Source organism: Macrosteles quadrilineatus, unplaced genomic scaffold (assembly GCF_028750875.1).
Source record: "Macrosteles quadrilineatus isolate MER2022 unplaced genomic scaffold, UCM_ALF_1.0 Scaffold_5__1_contigs__length_97177068, whole genome shotgun sequence".
NCBI lineage: Eukaryota > Metazoa > Arthropoda > Insecta > Hemiptera > Cicadellidae > Macrosteles > Macrosteles quadrilineatus.
Window position 1 is genome coordinate 44,636,004 of NW_026542598.1, and position 22,851 is coordinate 44,658,854.

Genomic DNA, 22,851 nt, shown 5'->3' on the forward strand with positions numbered 1-22,851 from the left:
CACCTTAACTTCCTTAACCCTACAGCATTCATTATATGAATTTGTCAACAATAAATTAAAATGATTGAAAGCTATATTTACATCTCTTATACTACATAACTGCGTCCAGTCAATTTGGGACAATTTACTTTTTAAATTGAAAAGTGCTTCAGGTGTCAGTTCTCTGACTTTCTTAGTCAAAACATTGTTAGGTATCACACTTTCCACAGAAATTTCTTTAAATTGAGCATATACCCCCGCATGATCCGATAAATGAGGTTCTATTACACAACAAATTGTTTTCTTTCTATTAAAATTACTTACAATATTATCTATGCATTTCCCCCCCCTAGTCGGTTCCTCATTCAACCAATACATGTCAAAGGATCGCAATAAATTCAAAAATGATTCTCTTTCATGTGATTTTGACAAAATGTCTATATTAAAATCAGCTGAAATAATATGCTTCGACCCAGAAAATTTACCATATAAGTGTAACAAAAACGATTCAAATAGATTAAAAAACATACTAATATTAGAATCAGGAGTTCTATACAAAGTGGAAACAACTACATTATCATTAGGTAACAAAATGGCAGTAACTTCAAAAATGCTGTCACAATAGAATTGTTTCACATCTATAGCTTGAACCTCAATCCCATGCTTTACAAAAATAACACTTCCACCCCCTCTATTCAGTGAGTTATCCCTAGCACAAATATTACCCAAGTTGTACCCAGCAGGCATATACAAACGGGATTCTTCTTCAAACAACCAGTGCTCATTTCATCATCATGAGGACGAACATGGCTTCATGTCATTTTGTTAATCTGTTACACATAAAATTAACACATGACAGACATGACTAGAATAATTGATTAACCCTTTCAGTGCTGTGAAACGATATATTGTTGTTTTAAAAAATCTCTAAGGGATATAGAGAGGAAGTTTATTAAAAAAAAAAAATAGCAAAACGGCCATTGGTGACCTGCATGTTCATAGGATACACTAACAACCACTTAGCTAAAAGATTCGCCCAATTCGATGATTTCAAGGTGTATGTCTAAACCAAGGATTATGAACACCTCACTATGCCCCAGTGGTTGTGTAGTATATCGCTACAAACACACAGGTCACCAATTATTTGCCACACAGGACGGGATTCGAACCCGAGCAGACGAATGCCACCAGCCAAGTGACACACGCCCTAGCCTTCTCGGCTATCTGTGCTTGAAGACTGAGAAGTAAAAAACCGGTATTTAAGCTGCTGACGCCACCGATTGCGAACAGATAGCGCTACAGATGGTTGTTCAATGCGTTACTAGGTAGCAGCACCAGTTAGTCACGGACTATTTAGATGAAATGTTTTAGTTTAAACACAACAGTGATCATAAATGTATTCCTGAGACTTTGCTGCAAAACATTAGTTTCCCGAAAATGGCTATATTACTATAACCTCGTCCAACTAAATCAAGGTTAAATTCAATATTACATTGTAAACTATATGTCTTTTGATTTTATGAGATTTTGGTTTCAAATAATGCTATCAGAACATAAACATTTATAGGAAAACCAGGAAAATTACAACAAAAACTAAGTTTTATTTAATGTTTACTACAAATACCGGGATTTATCTTTCTTATATATTTTCTTATTGTGTTATTATTCAAAATTAGCCTAATTAATAAAATAGTGACAACATGACAGTTAAAATTCAACAACAGGTAGGTAATGGAATTAAAAGGTAAACAAAAAAGTCTTACGGAATATGAATTATTGGCCTAGCACTGAAAGGGTTAATAAAGATATTTATACCACTCATAGTCAGATTGTACTTTTTTTAGTCTGTAATTATAGTGTGTAATTGAATAGCTCTGCCGAGTAACATTGCTAGTGAAGTGAATATTATCCAGAAAACAACAAAATATTTTGGCCATGCCAATGGCTAACACGCCAGTTTCCCGCATATTCCATTGCTTGTAAGTGCTGCAAAAAATGTCCCACTTAGTAGAGGATTTTATTTCATCGTTGTTCTTTAAAAATCTCAATTTCATAAAATATGTTAGTAATTTCGGCGGAGATATTCAATTATTGGCTTATAATGAACTACCACAACGTAGTGGTATAGTGGTGATGAGAGTTGTACTTGCAGTGTCGCCTACGAGAGGGAGCCACCGTAGAAAGCAGCAGGTGAAGTACCGCAGCATCATCTCGGACGTGTTTGATGGCAAGTTGCTTAGCTCGGTGCAGTGTCTCACGTGCAACAGGATATCTACCAGGATGGAGACTTTTCAGGACCTATCGCTACCAATACCCAGCAAGGACCATCTCACCATGCTGCATCAGGGGTCTGTCAACATAGCCAAGTGTGCGGAACTCTACTCCACTGACCAGGTGTGGTGTGCTTTCAAGATTGATACAACAAACAATAGGTTATGTACCTTTTATAGTCAATTCACTCTCAATACAGTCCAAACTTGATAACGAACCTCAATGTAACAAATTCCTTGATGAAACGGGAATTTTTTAATCCCCTAGAACCCTCCATAAGACACCACAAAAAATATTACATTCTACAATGTATATTTCACCTCGAAAAACAAACCATAATATGAACCTTAATTTAATAATTTTTTTATGATTCAGGCCAATATAAGTCACCCTACTATTAGCTATCAATAAATATCCCTTGGCCATACACAATACACATCACAAACCTGTTAATTTAGTCTGTATAATTTTTCGCTTACAAAACTTGCAGCTCACAACCACGACGGTAAGATTTAATTTTGCAGGACTCGTTTAGAAACTGCATCAACATGTGAAGCTAGTGGCAGTGCCAAGTAGTACCTGAATGTCAGTGTAGAAACATTCTGAAAGACGTGCTAGGTTAAAATGTGTGTTACATTCAGGATAACCTTCATATGACTCGAGATATCTAAAATGTAAATTAGTGGTTTCTAGTGTATTTGTATGGTATGCAGGGTTGGCTGTCCTGGCTATGGGAGTGGGTCTGTAGTCTCTTCTGGGGCCCTACAGTGGGTCTACACGACTGTCTTGCTGCATTCTTCAGTGCAGACGAACTCAAGGGCGATAATATGTACAGGTAATTTTTCGATCACATCCCATTCAATTATTTAAATTGAAAATTGTACTTTTAAACATACAAAAAATTTTCTTATAGTGTTTGCAAGTTAAAGAATGCCATTGTGCTTGATTTAAGCTAAACAAGTTGGTCAAAATTGTCCCGACAGAACGAAAGAACTGATTGATCAGACTCATTTATCTTTCAATGTGGAAATAACTAAAATACAAATTACTATAAAGGAAAACATAGGGGTTAAAATTATTTTGAAAGGCATTTGAGTCCAGCTAGCTTACATAGAAAAATAGATACACTAATAAAGGATCAATGAGGGTTTGTTCGAACATAGAACTTCTTCAGAGAATATATTGTAGAGAAATGTCAGTAACAGTATCAGATTCATAGTGATGAACTATCAGCGTTTCGATCATGAATTTTGATCAGCATTTGATGTGATCTTGTTAATCTTTTCAAATTATTAGCCCCTGGACTCTACCGTTTAGGTAAGCTAGCTAAACTCTTATCATTTTTTTTAAACAATTCCTAATTGATATTTTTAAAAGATTATCATTTTAAGTAATATCAAACCACCTGTGTGCTAACACTTGTTGTAAATTGTGCACCAATCTGTATTTTTGCCTAACATCAATCTTTCCCTAACAGTTGTGAGAAGTGTAACAAGCTGCGTAACGGAGTCAAGTTCTCCAAGGTGCTGGAGCTGCCGGAGGTGTTGTGTATTCATCTGAAGAGGTTCCGTCATGAGCTCATGTTCTCCTCTAAGATCAACAACTATGTTACATTCCCTCTAGAAGACTTGGATCTCAAACCTTACCTGCATAAAGGTTTGTAGGAGCCGACAGATGAATTTGTCAATTATTTCTGTAGCAGTTATATTTAGCGTTGCTAGCCTAGCAGCGTCTCAGACTTTGGTGCCGCAGGGACGAGTACAATCGTGGCACATTGATCCATAAACATTTTGAAGTGTTTTATTTCCCTTAAAAGTGTTAAAAATAAATTATGAGTATGTTTTCATTTGTTATGGTAGGATGCAGCCGGAGTAGTTGTTAGGGGCAAGATGTTTTAACGTAGAAGATTGAGTTTATATCATGCCAGTCACCAATGACAATATCCTATCTCCTCTGCACTCTGTAGTGTCACCCTTAAAGCTATCACTCCACCTGCATAAGAAAAAAGGTTAAGTGAAAAATGTTCTTCCTTAAAAAAGAGTTTAAAATTTGATAGTCGTTTATCAAGTTTTAAATAAATGTATTTAACTCACTGAGTCATAATTGTAAATTCTACTACATCCTTGTTACTTCATTTTGGGTACTGACTTTAAATTTGGAAAGAACAAAAAAACACTTTGTCTTTGCAGATTGTAAGTCTAAAGTGACGACATACAACCTGATCTCTGTGATATGTCATCACGGCGCGGCCGGCAGCGGTGGTCACTACACGTGCTACTCTCTCAATGAACAGTATAACCAGTGGTACGAGTTTGACGACCAGTGCGTCACCCTAGTAAGGCCAGAGACCGTCAGGAACTGTGAGGCATACGTGCTTTTCTACAGGTTTGTGTTTCAAAATGACATAATACAATTGTTAAATTTAACATTTTTATTTTCTACCCCTATACATAGTATATGGAGAAAGTATTGTTTTCATCAACATATTCGAGTTTCAGTTAAAGTGGATATATCCGTGTTGGGTCACCCTGAACCCAAAAAAGTGGTTTTCAAAGTGATGTTTGTGTGTGTGGGATGTGTAGAGAGCTACAGACCACTCCTGTAGTCTGATTTTTATGTAGTGTTGTATGTAGGTACTAAATCCATAGTATCTCCAGGATTTTTTTTAATTTTTTTGAAATTTTAATTTTTAACAGTGATTTTCTCATATAAACCCATAAAATAATGGAAAAATAGGATTTTCTTAAAAATGGCCCAAACGATTTTGATATCATGTTTGTATGTTATAGTCCTTTAAATTCTAAACAAAATGGTAGAAATCTCATTTCTGTAAAAACTACGGTTCAAAAGTTATTGTAACTTGTGTGATTTTCCCTATAAAATATCATAGTTACTCTCACAGCTTACCCATGATACAGGTTGTTGACAAGCTAATGAGAGAAAGTATGTGTCAGATTGCTGATATCGTTCATGTAATTAATGATTTTAATTTGTTGTAATCAGCTGTGAGTTGCTTATCTGTTGGATATCAGAAATATTAATTTGTCATTGATCATGTTACAAAATGGCTCTGTTATCCAATAGTCAACCCTAATACTTTAAAACAACATTTACACATAACAACAATCATAAACTTCTGCAATACTAACAATAAAAATTAATGCCTTAGCTAATTGAAATACAAATTTATCAAATATCACAAGGCAGTCTACAAATTTAGTTAGGCTATAGGCCTACAATAAAATGGATTTTTTACCAATCAGGATGTTATTGAAAACATGAACTACATCAGTTCTAGCATCAAAGGAGCCTATTAAAAACCTTTTCCAGTTAATTTTTTTTTAAGTGATCCAGTTTTGGCTAATCTGAATATTGGTAAATGAAGTCCCACCTTCCCTCTTGTGTTGTGGTTTAGTTTGCTCTCTTTTATGAGAACTTCTTACAGGTTAATTTTAAATGCACTAATGAGCAGAAAATTTAAAAATTAACAACAATGAGATTTTAAAGTACCATAAACAACGGACAACAGTATTAACCTAACAGTCAAACAGGTTTTAAAATTATTATATTGAAAGTAATATGTGCATCAGTGTTGCACAAGAAATAATTAAAACCTTTATTTACAAAAAGCATAGGTTTTTGTTTTGGTAATTTTACTATTTATTTGCAATTTATAATGAAAATGTGGTTATTTTCATACTTCTGTAAAGTACAAATAATTGCGTACTGCAGGAAGGCCAGTCGAGAAATGAGTGAACAACGAGATCACATACTACAGCTGTACAAGAAGACGTCGTCCATGGAGGACATGTACGTGGTGTCCAAGGCTTGGCTCACAAGGTTCTACACTTTCACGGAGCCTGGTCCCATAGACAACACAGATCTGTTGTGTCGTCATAACCACTTACTGTCCGGACGTGACCATTACCTCTCCACCATGTTGACCTACGTGCCTGCCAGCGTATGGCACCACCTCTATAACATGTAAGTACAGTCAAACCTCGATAACAAGTCACCCGTGATAACAAGGGTCATTTTCAAATCCCCTTGATATTATTTTACCCCTAATCACATGTTATTGCAAACCTCGATAAGAAGTCAAACTTGATAACAAGTCTAATTTTATAATCCCTATGAGAGTCTTGTTATCAAGGTTCTACTGTAAACAGTAACAGTAAGGATGGGTCGGTTTTTGGAGACGTATGTCAGTTTTACTGGTTTTTAGCAAATAGCACAAAAACTGAAAATTTATGAAAATGTCAGATTTTGGTTTGTTGGTTGTTATGTTATACAATCATTTCAATTTCGGGTTTATATGTCCTACGAGGGGTTTTGAGATTTTGCAGTGATCGCTGAGATGTCTAGGCATTATGGGGGATGTTCGAAGCTTTGCCACACATAGGGAGGTGATCGTGATAGTCCTGCAATTACGGTTGACAGCTATTATGACATTGTAACTAACTTCTATTACAGGAATAAAATACCCCCGCCGCAGCAAACCTGCAGACTAAGCGAATTTCCATTTGACTGATTGGATTTACACTGAAATGTCTACTTAAAAATATAACATTTATTCCCGATTTAAATAGAATTAGTTTAACAAGTACTTAGGTTTGCTGCATCAGGGAGGGTAAAACTGTTTTTTTTTTTCGTAAAATGTTAATAGTTAGTAAGAAATAAAAACATTTTCCAAATTTGATCAAAATATGTTCATAAACAAGCAAACTACAACAGGTTACTCATTCTCCATAAGAATAACATGGGAATTTTAAATTTAAAATTTTTTTGAATTTTCTCTGTAACCATTAGGCGCATAATAACGCTTCAATATACTAAATTATTTGTTTTTTGAAGCTCTACAAAATGGTTTGGAAATTAATTGCTAAATTTTATGTTTTTTGGGTCAAAATTGGGAAAAACCTATTTTTACCCCATAAAACCCCCCGTAAACACCCGTTCCCATGGTCCGATCATGCTGGATCGCGAACTCGTTCGAATAGACGTAGGTTTACACGTTTGTACCAAATTTCATCAAAATCGGATCATTTTTGCTCGAGTTATCGTGCTGACGGACACATATATATATATATATATATATATATAAATATATATATATATATATATGAATTTGAACGGATGGTGTTTTTGGCCTCTAGGGACCTCAAAACGAAAAAAAAAATCGGTCCCGCGTCCAGGTCTTACCATGAGTACTACGGTAATAGCTTATTCCCTATATGGGAAATTCGCTAAAATAAGAAATTTATATTGTTTAAAGGATTATTGCATGCATTTTCAATTAGTTTTTAGTGAATAATTTACCTGCAATAATAACTTTGGCAACATAAATCTACCATCTCCATCAGAAGATCGCCGGTTTAATCTGGAGAACAGTCCGAATTTTTTTATGGTTAGAAACTGATCAGCTGTTCGTTATATAATATCCCTCTAGTTTCAAGTAAGCAAATGTGAATGTAAATTATCTAGTTCCTTAGAAAAGAAAAATATATGTTTTTAGTAAAGATTAAGAACATGTTTGTTTTGTCAGCTATGGGGGAGGACCCACCTGTGCCAAGGAGCAGTTGAGGCAATGTACAGTCTGTGTGCAAGAGACTGGACATCGACCTGACATTGAGTTGAGGGAATTTACTAGGCTGGGACAGGTAAGCAATTACTCGGACCAACAGTAAATCAGACCATTAATCAATAAGGTTATCAAATTAGGTCATTAGTCAATCACAACAATCAATCAATCAATCAATTAATAGGACACCACTATGTGCGTATTTTAACCCAAATATGAGTGAAGAATGAGTGTAGGATGAAAGGCACGATCTTGAAGTCTTGTTAGTGACTAAGGCTGACATGTTCCTTAGACACGGCTGTTAATTATTAGCCCATACAGCCAATAGCAACTGAGGGACCTACAGTTTATAGTGGAATCCGAACCACAATCAATCAACCAGACCATCTATCAATCAGGATATCAAACAATCAGTCAGTTAGACCGTCAATTAATCAATCAGGACATCAGTCAGTCAGAGCGTCAGACAATCAATCAATCAAATTATAACAATCACGCAATAGACATGGTCAATGTAACACAGTATGTTAACAAAGGGTTACACAGTAACCCAGTTAGGTATAAGTTAATAAACTAATAACACAGACTTTAAGTTAAAAGGTAAACATTAAAAAGTTTAAAAAGTAGGCTATAGGTTAAGTGGATTATACTGGATTTACTTTGTCAAATGAGTCTATAAACATACCTTTAATAAAGAAAGAAACCTCCATACAAGTCTAATCCGACTACTTGTTGATTTGTTTCAGGTTCAGTCGACAGGCCATTACTTCGCCATCGCCATTGGTTGGTATTCCCAGTGGGAGAACTATGTGAAAGGCCAAACTTCGGAAGCTCCAGGACCCATTGATAACTCTCCTCTTACCACCTACGACCCTAGCCTTACTCTTGGTGAGCCAACCAGTCTTTAGTGGTTATTCATGTGGACCGCTTAGTGTCAAAATGTATTATTTGCTGTAGCTAAATCAGTGTGACTATTAAAAAATTAGCTTTACAAGATTTACTAAATAATAACAATCCGTAACAATTTGACTACTAACATTTATGGTATGAGTAATAAAATATAATGCAGTACTTTTCAGTTAAAAACCAGCCTTTGAAAAAGTATGCAAAAAATGTGAATCCTGATATCGCAAACAGTAACTACTTTTGGCTTCTGAAAATTGTCAATTTGGCTTGGGGATTTAAAAAAAAACTTTAAAATTCAAATCAATTCAAAATTTAAAACTCATGCCAAATTTCATCAAAATCAGTCCAAAATTACTTGACATCCGCGACACAGACATATTTACATTTTAACAAACAGTGTTTTGGGCCTTCATAATGTAAAACCGTGCCAACTACGGTAATAGCTTCCCTATAGGAAAATTTGCTAAAAGAAAGAGAAAAATATCCCAACTACCATTCTCTTTGAAATGTGTTTACTTTCTTAACGACTTACAGAATTCACTGTTTCATGTTACAGATAAGGACTATGTACATGTGACTGTTGACCAGTGGGCTCTTCTACACAGGATATACGAGGGAGGCCCTGAAGTTCGGGTACAAGAACCCCAAGCTGCACCTGCTCTACCGTAAGTTACGTCGGTTTTCACACATAAGCTGCATTTTCTAACTCCTCATTTAGTATGCAGCATACAGTGCAATGTGGTGCGGAGCGTATTCAACGGCATAAGAGTTCAATTTTGCTGATTTCCTTGTACTTCTGCTTTCCCAGTCCGCTTTGCGCAACTTACTCACTTTGTGTGTGGACACCAGAGAGCAATTGAAGTGTATTAAGGAGTCGCTTGAGTGGTAGTGTGTAATTTTTCTGTTCAGTTTATCCGGCTTGGCAGTGATAACCTATTTCTGTGGGTCATGGTCAAAAGGAATTTTTTAAATCATATTTTCATATTTTTAAATTTACAAATTTCAATTTTTTGTCATCTAGCAAATGTCTTTGAATTAAAATGTTCTTCCTTGAACAAACAATACGTTCTTGCTCACTGGAGGTCCATATTACGGAATCAATTAGTTTGCATCTAAACTCTAAATCTTTTTAATTGCTGACTGACAATAAAGTCTGACTCGTATTCATCCACTTCCTGTTCTAATTACTGATAGTTATTTCTCACTTGAAGGACGAGAACCAATGTTTACTAACTTATTTGTTGCAAAGCTAGTGGAAATTATAGTATTGTGTCAAGACCAAATGAGGAGCTAAGAAAAGCCAGCTTTTTAAGATTTTGTTACTCACCACAAAAATTGTAAATATTGCTATTAAGAGTTCAGTAGAAACCTACTCAACCCTCATCATGGGAGCAAAATAAATATGTGCCTGACATTTAAAGGAGATTTATTCTCTTGTGTTGAGAAAAGTCACGATTCATGGTTAATTAATTTAGTAGCTTTCCGATTCAATACACTGTAAAACTATAAATGAACTATCAAAATGTCAAAATATTCTGAAAGTTCGTGTTCTCTTTTCATCCGATTCAAATTTGCCATTAATTCTATTAGGGCTAATGAAGATCCTCCCAATACAATGGAAAGAACCTCTACATTTGAAGAGACGTTCAACATGAATGAATCTATAGATGAAGAGTGTTTTAACATCAGTATGAAAATTAATCAACACCCTTTGCGAAAACTAAAGAAGATTGTAGCTCGGAGGAAAAGGAGAAAATATTGGCTTAACACCAAACGAACTACTCTTAAAAAACAAGGCAGAGTATATCCAGTGTAGTTAACCAGCCTGGAGTGCTTTCTGTGAGCTTTAAACTAACAAGCACTGTCCCTACTGCTTTTGGGTCAAGCTTAGATGTTTTTACTTTCTCCCCCTAGACATAAGTATATGGAAAAAGTATTGTTTTCGTCAAAATGTTTGAGTTTTGAGTGGATATACCCGTTTTGGGTTCCCCTGAACCCAAAAAAGATGTTTTCAAAGTGGTGTCTGTGTGTGTATGGATGTGTACAGAGCTACAGACCGATGCCTGTAATCCGATTTTGATGAAATTTGGTGTGTATGTACTAATCCATGGTATCTCCAGGTGTTTTTTTTTTCATTTTTTCAAAAATTTTATTTTAATGGCGATTTTCCTATAAAAACCAAAAAATAACGAGAAAATCGGATTTTCTCAAAAATGGCCCGAACGATTTTGATAAAAATTTAGTATGTCGTTTAAATTCTGAACAAAATGGTACAAATCCCGTTTTCGTAAAAATTCCAGGTACTTCAGTATTAAACGGAGGCCACATTTTGTCAGCGCGCTGCGGCGGTTATGTTAGGTTGGGTTATCGTAAATATTATGTATGTAGGACTTTCCTCGCTTCGTTATGAATCGAACGATACTTTCTATTATGATAACCCAACCTAACTTAACCGCCGCAGCGCGCTGACAAAATGTGGCCTCCGTTTAATACTGAAGTACCAAATTCCATTCCAAAGCTTCGTAACTTATGTTAATTTCCCATAAAAAAGTAAAGACGGATTTTAGAAAAAAAGCTGGTTTAGATTAAAGTTTAGTATGTTAATTTCCTTTAAATATTGAACAAAATCGTACAGATCCCATATCTGTAAAAATTACTGTTCAAAAGTTATTTTAAATTATGTTATGGTCCTTAAAATTGTTAGCGTTTTTTTCATTTTTAAATATTATTATTTTTAATTGTGATGTTTCTATAGAAACCCATGAAACAACGGAAAAATCAGATTTTCTCAAAAATGCCCTTAACAATTTTGATGAAAATTAAGTAGGCCTATGTTATATAGTCGTTTAAATTCTGAACAAAATGGTACAAATCCCATTTCTTTAAAAATTACAATCAAAAATTATTGTAACTTATATAAATTTTCCATAAAAATCCCATAAAAAACTAAAATTGGATTTTATAAAAAAAAACCCCGTTAGATTAAAGTTGAGTATGTTAATGGCCCTTTAAATATTGAACAATATGGTACAGATGCCATTTCCGTTAAAAATTAAATTACGGTTCAAAAGTTATGTTAACCTATGTTATTTTCCTTTAAAAACCCCCATAAAATAAAAAGTTTGATTTTGGGAAAAAAGCAGGTTTTGATTAAAATCTTTGTGTTATGGTCCTTATAATTCTAAACAAATTGTGCAACCCCCCATTGCTGTAACAATTACGGTTCAAAAGTTGTTACAACTTTTGTGATTTATCCCTATAGAATATCATAGTTACTCCCACCTCTTACCCATGATAAAGGTTTTTGACAAGCTTATGGGAGAAAGTATGTGTCAGTTTGCTGATGCCGTTTGTTTTCAATTCATACATAAGATATAAAAAAAAAAATACTTTAAGAAATCTAACAAGCACTGTCTTTACTGCTTTTGAGTTTTGCCTAGATGTTTCACATACATACATATGATGTATGGAATCAAATAAAAATACTTGAAGAAATCTAACTAGCACTGTTCTAACTGCTTTTGGGTTTTGCAGAAATCCAACAAGCACTGTACTCACTTTTGGAGTTGGCCTTGATGTTTTATTAATACATGCATAATCATAAGGTGTGGTATGAAACTAGCTGTTCACAAAACTTTGTGTAGTTATCTGGGAATTGGAAGGTAAAATGTGAAATACACAAACCTATATTTCAATTTCTTTAAGACAAAAATTGAATGTGTTTACTAGTACAATGGTTGTGCAATACTATTTTGAAAGTTAAAAAGATATGTTGATGCATTTTGAGAAAACTCTAACCAATCCTGCTCCAAATGGGACCAGGGCCAGATTGGTGTTTATCTTGTGTGAAAATCATTGGTACAATAAGAGATTCTAAAATTATATTTTACCAAGGCTAAAAGCTATTTTTGAAAACACTCCTTACCTCCTGATATCCTTATTGCTACACAAACGTTTGAACTAGAGGTGTGCAAGACGCATTCTGGGACCATGATAGGAAAAGGTGGCTTGAGCTTGATTTATTGACAGGTTGCTCAAATTTATTCGGCTATTCTAACTTTTACACTAGGCTTAGCTCAACTATATAATCAAGCCACTCTCACATCTCTATTTTAAACATTAGCTTAGAAACAAGTACACAAGAAGAAAATTTGAAGAATTTAGGTTTTTTGCTCATAGAACAAGTTTTCTTAAAGACCAATTTATTTTTAGCGAATTTCCCTATAGGGAAGTAGCTATTACCGTAGGTCTCATGGTAAGACCTAGGCCCGGGACCGATTTACTTTTTCATTTTGATGTCCCCAGAGGCCAAAAACACCATTCGTTCAAATTTTTATATATCTATATATAGAGATATATATATATATATATATATATGTGTCCATCCGCACGATAACTTGAGTAATTTTTGTCCGATTTTGATCAAATTTGGTTTGAAGGTGTAAGGCGGGATAAACTTGAACGAGTTCGCGAACCAGCATGATCGGACTATGGGAACGGGGGTTTACGGGGGGTTTTATGGGGTAAAAATAGGTTTTTCCCATTTTTTACCCAAAAAACATAAAATTTAGCAATTTCTTTCCAAACCATTTTGTAGAGCTTAAAAAAACAAATAATTTAGTATATTGAAGTGTTACTATGCGCCTAATGGTTACGGAGAAAATTCCAAAAACATTTAAATTTTAAATTCCCATGTTATTCTTATGGAGAACAAGTAAACTGTTGTAGTTTGCTTGTTTATGAACATATTTTGATCAAATTTGGAAAATATTTTTATTTCTTACTAACTATTAACATTTTACAAAAAAAATAAGTTTTACCCTCCCTGATGCAGCAAACCTAAGTACCTGTTAAACTAATTCTATTTAAATAGGAAATAAATGTTAAATTTTTAAGTAGACATTTTAGTGTAAATCCAATCAGGCAAATGGAAATTCGCTTAGTCTGCAGGTTTGCTGCGGCGGGGGTATTTCATAACAGAATGACTGGTTCCTATTATGCTTGGTAAAAAAAATATATATATAAATTTCAACGCTTATTTAAAATTGAGGTTTCATACCGCATAGAAGTTTTAGCTATTTAAGGTATCATAGTCCATTTATTGTTTATCGTTCATTTTCTTGAGTCTTGGCCTCTAGATTCTATTTAAATTTGAAACATTGGCGTAAATACCTGTATTTATTAAATGTAATAAATGTTGCTATAGGAAACTAGTTTTGATTAACCTAATTAGTCAGATTCTAAACTATGTCCTGTTGCTTCATTCAAAGGTCGTCTATACTAATAATAATTAGTTAAACAACACACACTTAACTCGGATTCGTGTTGATGACCTTTAAATTGAGAGAGACAGGTCATCTTTTACTGAGCTTTTACAAGTAGGATGCTCATGTGCAAAAGAATCCTTCCCCACCATCATCATATACATTGTATCATATATATTGTGATTAATGTTTTTCCATTTGTTATTTTTATTTGTCATCTCTACAATCATATACTGTTGAATGAATGAGAATTTTATTTGCCATTCAATATTCCATACAAATACATTGTCACGTCAAATTAGTCATAACAATAACAACATTAATTAAAATCCAGTGGAGTCAGTGTCCTTGACATATAATCTTCTGTTGAGTATAACGGCTGATTACAAAGAAAGTTATTTATTTTAATCTTGAAATCCTTATCACTAAGTAATCTTATGGCTAGTGGTAACTTGTTATAAAATTTACTGCTTAAAATTAATGGTCTTTAGGATCGATTTAATACCACTAGTGTCTGGGTGGTGTGGCTCTCTGCGGCAGCTGTTTCCTCATCCCTCCTCACACGCCATTCTGATTGACACGACCTAGTCTTAGACCAATTGTTTTATCATTCGTTGCATGTCACAATATCGTTGTTGTTATGTTACAGACCTGCGGCAGACTGGAGTCATCCTCAAGAGATGCAGACGGAGAGAGGCGATGGCTTCAGACATTCTGGTAATCAGTCATTTTATGCCAACTCGTAGACAAAGCTTAGCAACGACTTGGTGCAAGGAAACGTGTCAAAATCAACAAAACACTACTGATGTTTAAGTTTCGATGTAGCAAATCTTCAGGGTTACTAGACTACTGCCAAGTTAAGCAAGTGACTTGCTATGTATATTCTAAGACTTCCAACGTCAACTGTGCGGAAGTCAAGTAGACCTGAAAATGGTACTTTGCATTAACGCTGAAACGTTACTGAATAGTAGTGTTTTGTTGATTTTACACAATTTTTGCCCAAATACCATAAATCTACAATAAGTGACCGTGGAAGCCTATCCAGAGAGATCAAAGTGTATCTAACGAAGTAAATTATATTTTATCTAACCCTGATTTCCCTCAGAATAACCGCCTCAGAATGAGCCAAAATTGGACAGTTTATCCGCTCCGAGTTTCGTTGTTGGTTGGATTAACTGGTTTAAAATCTCGAGACTTCTGTCCCCACCTTTATCGCAGTAATAAAATATAATTATGTCTGAGCTGGTCTAGTTTTGTTATGAACCTGACTTTTTCATGTAAATTTTAGAGTGTGATCGTACATAATAATTGGAAAATTAGTTGGACAACGGGAATTGTCTGTTGTGGCTCGGCTTGGCCTATGATATGTAATGTAACAGACATTTACAGCCTTTGAATACCAAACATTAATTAACACAAAAAAACTGGTTTTCTAAAACAGCCTTGACCGCTTTATTTAGGTTAGTTGGTAATTTACTGAAGGTAATACATTTATTTTATCTCTATATTCTACAGTAATTCATATATTAATGAAGTTGACCCTTTTTATTGACCCTTACAAAAACAGGTCTACATCAGATAACCTAAAAGGAACCTATGCTAATTTTGTTGTAGATTAGGTTTGTGATTCTTGTGGCACAGTGGACACTTTCCCAGTCAGTTAACCTCACAAAAATCCTTGAACCGATAGACCCTGTGCTCTATGTTGCAACCTCAGGCACAAAACTTTTAACCATTTCCCCTAGACCTGATGTAGCCAGTTAAGAGCGAGGTTACTCTATGGTTCATGTCAGAAGTTACCAATCAGCTGTTTGTTCCAGAGTCACAGATGATCCAGCTCAGCGGAGCCCCCAAAGAGGAGATTGTCCGCTCCGTCTCTCTCTCCGATGTTCGCATCTCCGGAGACGGAGAGCCCCAGACTATGTGTTGACTCACTCTCCTCCCCCTCAACAAGATACCATGATTCTAGACTGATATTTATTGGAGTTCACATTAATTGTAAGCTTTAAAAATTGTGAATAATGAACCATAAAAATTACACAGTGTTGACTGATATATTTTTATTTTGGCTTTTAATATTGTTCGCACGAACAGCTTTGAGTATTTCTTAAGTCTAAGCATGTTGTCTCATGTAAGTCACTTGGTTGTCTCGAGTGTACTGTTCTAAACCAAATACATTCTTCTAGATTTATTTGTGTATTTTAAATATATTTAATAATGTATTGAATCGTGCTGGTTTTGGAAATGTAACTTCACGGTTTTGTTATTGTTATTAATTGTGTAGTATTTCTAAATCATAAATAAACTATATTTTTGTTTGTTTTTCAAATATATACCGTTGTTCAATGTTTTGTAATCCTTTGTAATTTTTTTACTGTGTACTTGTGTTCTATCGGGTAAAATGTTTACCGTGCCTCGTAACAATAAAAAAAAGTTATTCCCTCTGTTACATTATAAATGTGTTTTAGCTCATTCCCTTCTGTAGAGAATATATGAGCATTTATTTAATACAAATTTGTTTACAGTAGAACCCTCATATTCAACTATGACGGGATTGAGCCATGGTCTGAACGACCAAAATTTTGGATACTGGGAGGAGCATAACTGCATGAGCGATACTGCAATCGTCGACATTGGTAAACGTCACACGACCGTGGTGGGACCCGTGAGCACATCTTGTGGTCTCGGCAACAGCATTTATCGTCTGCCGCAATTACGGCAACCCCTGTGATATGTCTTTTGTTCAACAGAACGTGCTAGTCATTATCATTCTAGAAAAAAAAACAAGTACACCAGGCCACTTAGGCACCCACCACCCCACACACTTAGGCACTCAGGCACTTAGTCGTACACTAGGCCGGATATTCTGAGGAGTCGGTTATGCCAAGGTCGGATATGAGAAGTTCTACTGTAAAAAACAATGATAAAATACTTTTTCCTACAGTCACCCGACAAAGTTGGCTTCCTTGTACTGTTTATAGAACAGAAAGCTGCTAATTGCTGCATATTTATACTTTGCCGTACGGTTTATACTTTGTCGTACGGTTTATGTTTTGTCGCACATCAGGATTCCAACGAAACAACACAAAACAGCGTGGTTCTATTATGCACGTAATCCGTGTACGCTTGGAAATAGGTTGGCAACACTTAAAGATAGTAATACTATGAGCAGCTGATTGACTATTATAACTACAATTTAACCTGTCATTTCGTGTTTAGAGTTTCGGTATTTCTGAACTTTCTGGACTTTTCTTTTAAAAGTTTTTAAAACATTCCTACGATCTAAACAAGAAAATACCTTTAAAGCATTTTTTTAGGCGCGGAAACCACTTCAAATTACAAAAACATGGAAATATATTCTCAAAACGCAGAGCACATTTCTTGCCGAGGAAAAATAGCGGAGTGATACGTACCGGGTACTACTTTCTCTAGGGCACCTATTTGTGTTGCCAGCTGAACCTAAAAACGTGTTGTATAGTGTTTGAAAGACTAATTATTTATATGCTTTATAGTGACTACGAAAAATATAATGTGTAACACGAGTGCAAAAGGCCTTTGCTGCACTGGAGATCATTCCACACTCGCCTGCGGCTCGTACGTAAACATTGCTCTCGCGTGCAGCAAAGTGCCACTTTACCCACTAGTTACACAAATAACTATTTCGTACGACCGTTTTATAAAGTAGCCATTCCAGTACAGTTCTTAGAATTGAAAAGTTTCACTTAACAGCTGTTTACTTTCATAACAGCATAGTTTCATTTCATAACGGCATAGTTTTTCTCATAACAACACGGGTAACGAACCAATGAGGTTCAAGGATTGAGAGAAAAGAAGTACAGTAATACTTCGAACGTCAACTAATCAGCTGATCAGTTAACAATTTTAATTGTTGGTCCGGCTTGTTCCTGTTGATACTCGCGTATTCTTAACCTAAGTTGATGGAAGTTAAATGAAGGTTGATTTTAAAATATCAGTTAGTGAAAGTGAATTTTCTTCTTCTCGTACCTTAAATGTTAACGAGATGGAAATGAGAGCACAAACTGTTTGTGCTAATCTTTTGTCCCCAAAATCAAAAGAAAGGTATGCAATTACATACCAGCAATTCATTAAATGGACAAAACAAAATAAGGTTAAATTGATAAATGAAAATTTTCTGGTTTATTTTGAAAACCTCTTAACCACTTTTTCACCCAACTCGTTTTGGACCACATATTCGATGCTGTGATCTAACCGTAAATTAACTGTTTCACTATATTATTCAGTTGTCCAAAAATGTATGCAATATTTCCCTAATTGTACCTGATACAGTATTTATGGTAAGAACGCTGCTAGCAGAACCTATTCCTTGAAAAAGTAACGTATTATTTAACAAAGTTCTACAAACACGTAATTACATGAAATCAGCTGATTATACAATAAGTCGTTGCATCACTTTCAGTGACAATGACAATAAACGAAAACATAACCTCTCTAGGAAGTTTTGAGTAGTGATTGTTAGTAATAATAACTAGATTTTTAGTAGGTAATTAAAAAACGGTCGTAGGTAAAGTAGTGTACGCAACTCGCGTTAATAGTCTTTACCTACGACCGTTTTTTAAAGTAGCCGTTTCAGTACAGTTCTTAGAATTGAAAAGTATCTCATAACAGCATTGTTTACTTTCATAACAGCAACAGCACAGTTTTACTCATTACAAAACACGGGTAACGGACCAATGAGGTTCAAGGATTGAGAGAGGAGAAGTAAAATTGTAATGATTTGAAATTCAACTAATCAGCTGTTCAGGCCAATTTAATTGTTGATTGGTGCAATTACTGTTTGATACAATATTTCGTTGTATCACTGTCAGTGGAAGTTATGAGTAGTGATACTTAGTAATTAAAACAATGTCGTAGGTAGTGTACGCAACTCGCGTAAATAATGTTAACGACACTCGTAGAAGTTTTTAAGGCACTCGCCAAGGCTCGTACCTTAACATTTTCTACTCGTGTCGTTAACACTAACTTTACGCAATCGTTGCGTAAACTACTATTACGACAAGGCTCGTGCCTTAAATTTTCTCCTCGTGTCGTAAAGACTAACTTAACGCAATCGTTGCGTAAACTTCTAATAAAAAGATCAAACATAGTTGGCATACTTTTGTAAGGGGATTGATTGTCTTTTCAACCGTCCAACCAAGCCATATAGGCCTATGTATCTTAAAGGTGGCCATTCAAAATTTAGTTAATTATTTATTACATTTTGATTTTGTGAAAGGAATCGTTAGGTTATCACTGAAATGTTTTTGTTGGTAGCTGGGCTCGGAATCATGTAAGGTTATCATTTAATTAATTGTGAGATAATGTATGCCATTTATGACAGCTAGATCACAATCACAGAACTTAACTAAGGCTCAACACAGCTTCAGGGGAGGGGTAGGATCAAAGACAAAGAAGTATTTTACTTTTTTTGTCTGCAGCAGAAGAAACATTCCATTCAAACAGGGGCAGGCCTACAGTGTACAATCGTACAATGTACATGCTAAATTGCTTAGTACTGATTTGGTTACATGCAATCGGCAAAGTTTAGTTTGAATTTCACTTTTTAAACTGGTAACCTTTTTTTAAAAGTTAGATTTATTATAAAACTGACAGTACCTATATTAAATTAAAGATTTTGATACATCATTAAAGTGGGTGACTTAATGAACAAAAATAAGAACTTAAAATCCTCATGGCATATAGTTTATTATAACAGGGCTGTCAGGGCTTTACCAAATAATGTTATAACATTGATCTAAAAATCTGCTGGTAAACTGTGTTTATGCCTTTGCCTGGTCAGCCTAAAGGGTGCTAATGATGAAATACTTCTCTTATATTAGAATTAATCTTGTACAATTTAGGCTAGATTATGAGGATATACGTTAGATGCCTGTCCATCCGTAAGTTGAATTAAATTGTGATGATTTAGATTTATGAGTATGGAGAGAGGGATGGCGACATTTAGGCACTCTGGCGATCGGCCTTGATGACAACTCCAACCTTTCTACTCCTCTATAACAAGTTTAAAAACATTATGAAAGATAAAATCTGGAATGTAAATACATTTACTAATGTAATTACATTTACATTTATTGATTGGATTTTAGAAAAATCATGGTTAATTTTGTAGTCTAGTAAATTGGATTATAACATTTTCTTAAAAAAAATATTCTTATTAGATAATAACAGTTGAGTCCCTTAATGTGTATAATTTTAACTGCTCAAAGTGTTAAGCGATCCCTAAAACAAAGCATTAGTTTAGAAGTTGAGTCATGTTTATATGTATTGAAACTCAGGAAGCATTACACTGTAAAAGGTTTTATAAAAAAAATTATAAAATTTCGTTCACAAACATTGTTGATAGTGTAATATGCCATCTATTATAAAATATAAAATATTTTTAAAATAATTTCTTTTATCAAGTTTAACAGGTTGGCATCATTAAACAAAGAGGGACAACGCCTTTTTTTTAAAGATGGACATTGTTTTTTTGTAAATATGGACAATGTCTTTTATAAAGATCTTTTATTAAGCGATTTACAGTGTAATATGGCCCTTGTGTCCCGAGATTATTGTATTACTAGTAATTTGTTCATCCCGCACTTTGATTTTACAGAACACCACTTTGATTTTACGGAGTCAGTCATTGATTATTTCACCACCACAACAAACAAGCTGACTAACTTAAGTGAATTTCTGTTAACATATCAACATTACTTTCTCCCTAATGATTAGTATATGTATAGGGGAGAAAGTAAAAACATAGATTTAGCATACTTCCTAAGGGACTGCACTACCTAATCTATGTTAAGTAGAATGAGCCTTGTGTGGGCATTTAGTTTTTGCAGAATGGTAACACTCCATCAAAAGCTACCCTCGCTCAGGCTCAGCTATCAACATCTTTAATACGCTGCCAAAAAAGTGAGAGAGTTGGACAGTGCGAAGTTCAGGGCAGTACTACACGGTCATCTGGTAAACAGACCCCTCTACTCATTAGAGGAATTAAAGGAAGTGCCATTGAAAGTTAGCTGAAAACAGCACTCCAGTAGGTTAGGAATAAAATCACCACAACCAAATAACAAAAATTATGTTTTTAAGTGTATTTCTGCAAGAAGTTTGTAAATATTAGTTTTAAATAATTTGTAAATAGTATGTCAAAAGGTCGCCGGTTCGATCCTGAGAAAAGTCAGTATAGCTTTTTGATGGTTCGAAACTGGACCCAGCTGTTCCTGATCATTGGGCTTTGAATAAATGATCCTGACTAATGAAACCGCTGATCTTAAGTCAGTAACAAACCTACACAGGTCATCACACACCATTCTACACTCATATTTGGGTTAAAATACGCACCTAGGTGGCGTCCCCATCTCAATGATTGATAATTGATATGCCTCTGACGCAGTCTATCCGACATTGTCGGTCAAGGATTAAGGACACAAAGTATCAAGTAAGTATATAGGTCGATTCACACACATCAGTCCAGTCACAGTCCCGTTACAGTCCAGTTGCAGTCCAGTTACAGTCCAGTCACAGTTGCATCCGCAATTTCTCAGTCAATTGTCCGTCAGTTGGTTTCAGTCAGTCTTCCGTCTCTAATATTTACAGTCAAAAAATTTAAATTTTAAACCTATATTCTATTAAATTATCATTGTCTATCTTGTTGATTGTTACAAACAGTACTCAAAATACAAACGCAACCATTTAAATAACAATAACACTATTTTCTAACCTCAAACAGTTCCGTCAGGCGTCCGAACAATCAAAAAGTATCGGTGGGGCACACGGGAGGGACTAAGGCTAACATATCTTGTAGTGTCAGCGTTCGCCGCTAGGACTGCTAAGTTGAAAAAATTTATATTAATTTTTAATTTTTAATTTTTTGTTATAAAATTAACTTTTTAATTATAAAATATTGTTTTAAAATTATAAAATAAGTTTTTAATTTTTAAAATTAAACTGTCATAACATAACCTAACCAACCAGACTTGCTGATAATATAAAAACTATATAAGATAAAAATCTAAATTATAAAATTAATTTTAAAATTTAGTATTATAAAATTAAACTGTCATAACCTAACCTAACCAACCAAACTTGCTGATATGAAAAATTTGTTGACAAAAAGTTAGTGCTGCCAGCGGGTTTCGAACCCCGGACCTCCTGCATACCAATCCGCAACGCTACCAACTATGCCACGAACGCCGCTGAAAATACACCGTTTCGTTACGGTAATCGTGTCGCCTCAAGAGAAGACATTAACCACTAGAGATATGACGTCACTACACCATTAGCCTTAGTCCCTTCCGTGTGCCCATTCCAAAAAGCATCGTTGGAAAGAAATCTGAAATTGACTGACGGATGCCAGCAGAGTGACTGACGGGACTGCAACGGATGAGTGTAGATAGCGCAATAGAAAATCCATCAAAGAATATTTTTGTTAACTGTGACGTGACTGAAGTGACTTTACTGTGACGTGCCGTAACTGATATGTGTGAATCGACCTTTAGTGTATATGTCGTCAGTGACGTCCGACTCCGATCCGATCCGGATTCTGAATGAATCCGAATAATCCAATCCGACACTCTCTAGTCTCTACCATCGATGTATAATAATTATACATCGAACCATCGATGTATAATAATTATACATCGATCGATGGTCTCTACCTCTACTCCTAGTCTGTAGAACAACTACAGAAACAGAAGACAAGAAGAAGACCATGGACACTGAAGTGAAGAAGAAGACAACTTCGAACTTCTACTTCTACCTCTACCTCAACCTCACCTCTTCTTTCTTCTTTAGCTCTTCCAGCTTCCAGCTTTTTAGATTCTC

The 22,851-nt window shown here is 34.9% G+C and overlaps 1 protein-coding gene across 2 annotated transcripts in view; it reads left to right on the forward strand.

Annotated features, from left to right (window-relative positions):
- Window positions 1-16,334, forward strand: part of LOC128994639 (ubiquitin carboxyl-terminal hydrolase 20-like) — a 35,767-nt gene extending 19,433 nt beyond the window's left edge. The window contains exons 10-20 of one of the 2 annotated variants that reach the window (XM_054419319.1): window positions 2,132-2,373; window positions 2,964-3,085; window positions 3,728-3,906; window positions 4,440-4,635; window positions 5,983-6,234; window positions 7,796-7,910; window positions 8,578-8,719; window positions 9,294-9,402; window positions 10,328-10,533; window positions 14,651-14,718; window positions 15,822-16,334. In XM_054419319.1, the coding sequence (XP_054275294.1) occupies window positions 2,132-2,373; window positions 2,964-3,085; window positions 3,728-3,906; window positions 4,440-4,635; window positions 5,983-6,234; window positions 7,796-7,910; window positions 8,578-8,719; window positions 9,294-9,402; window positions 10,328-10,533; window positions 14,651-14,718; window positions 15,822-15,833 (1,643 nt within the window). In that variant the 3' untranslated portion in view covers window positions 15,834-16,334. The remainder of the gene's footprint in view (window positions 1-2,131; window positions 2,374-2,963; window positions 3,086-3,727; window positions 3,907-4,439; window positions 4,636-5,982; window positions 6,235-7,795; window positions 7,911-8,577; window positions 8,720-9,293; window positions 9,403-10,327; window positions 10,534-14,650; window positions 14,719-15,821) is intronic. The other variant, XM_054419320.1, reaches the window with a different exon arrangement.
- Window positions 16,335-22,851: the final 6,517 nt, after the last annotated feature.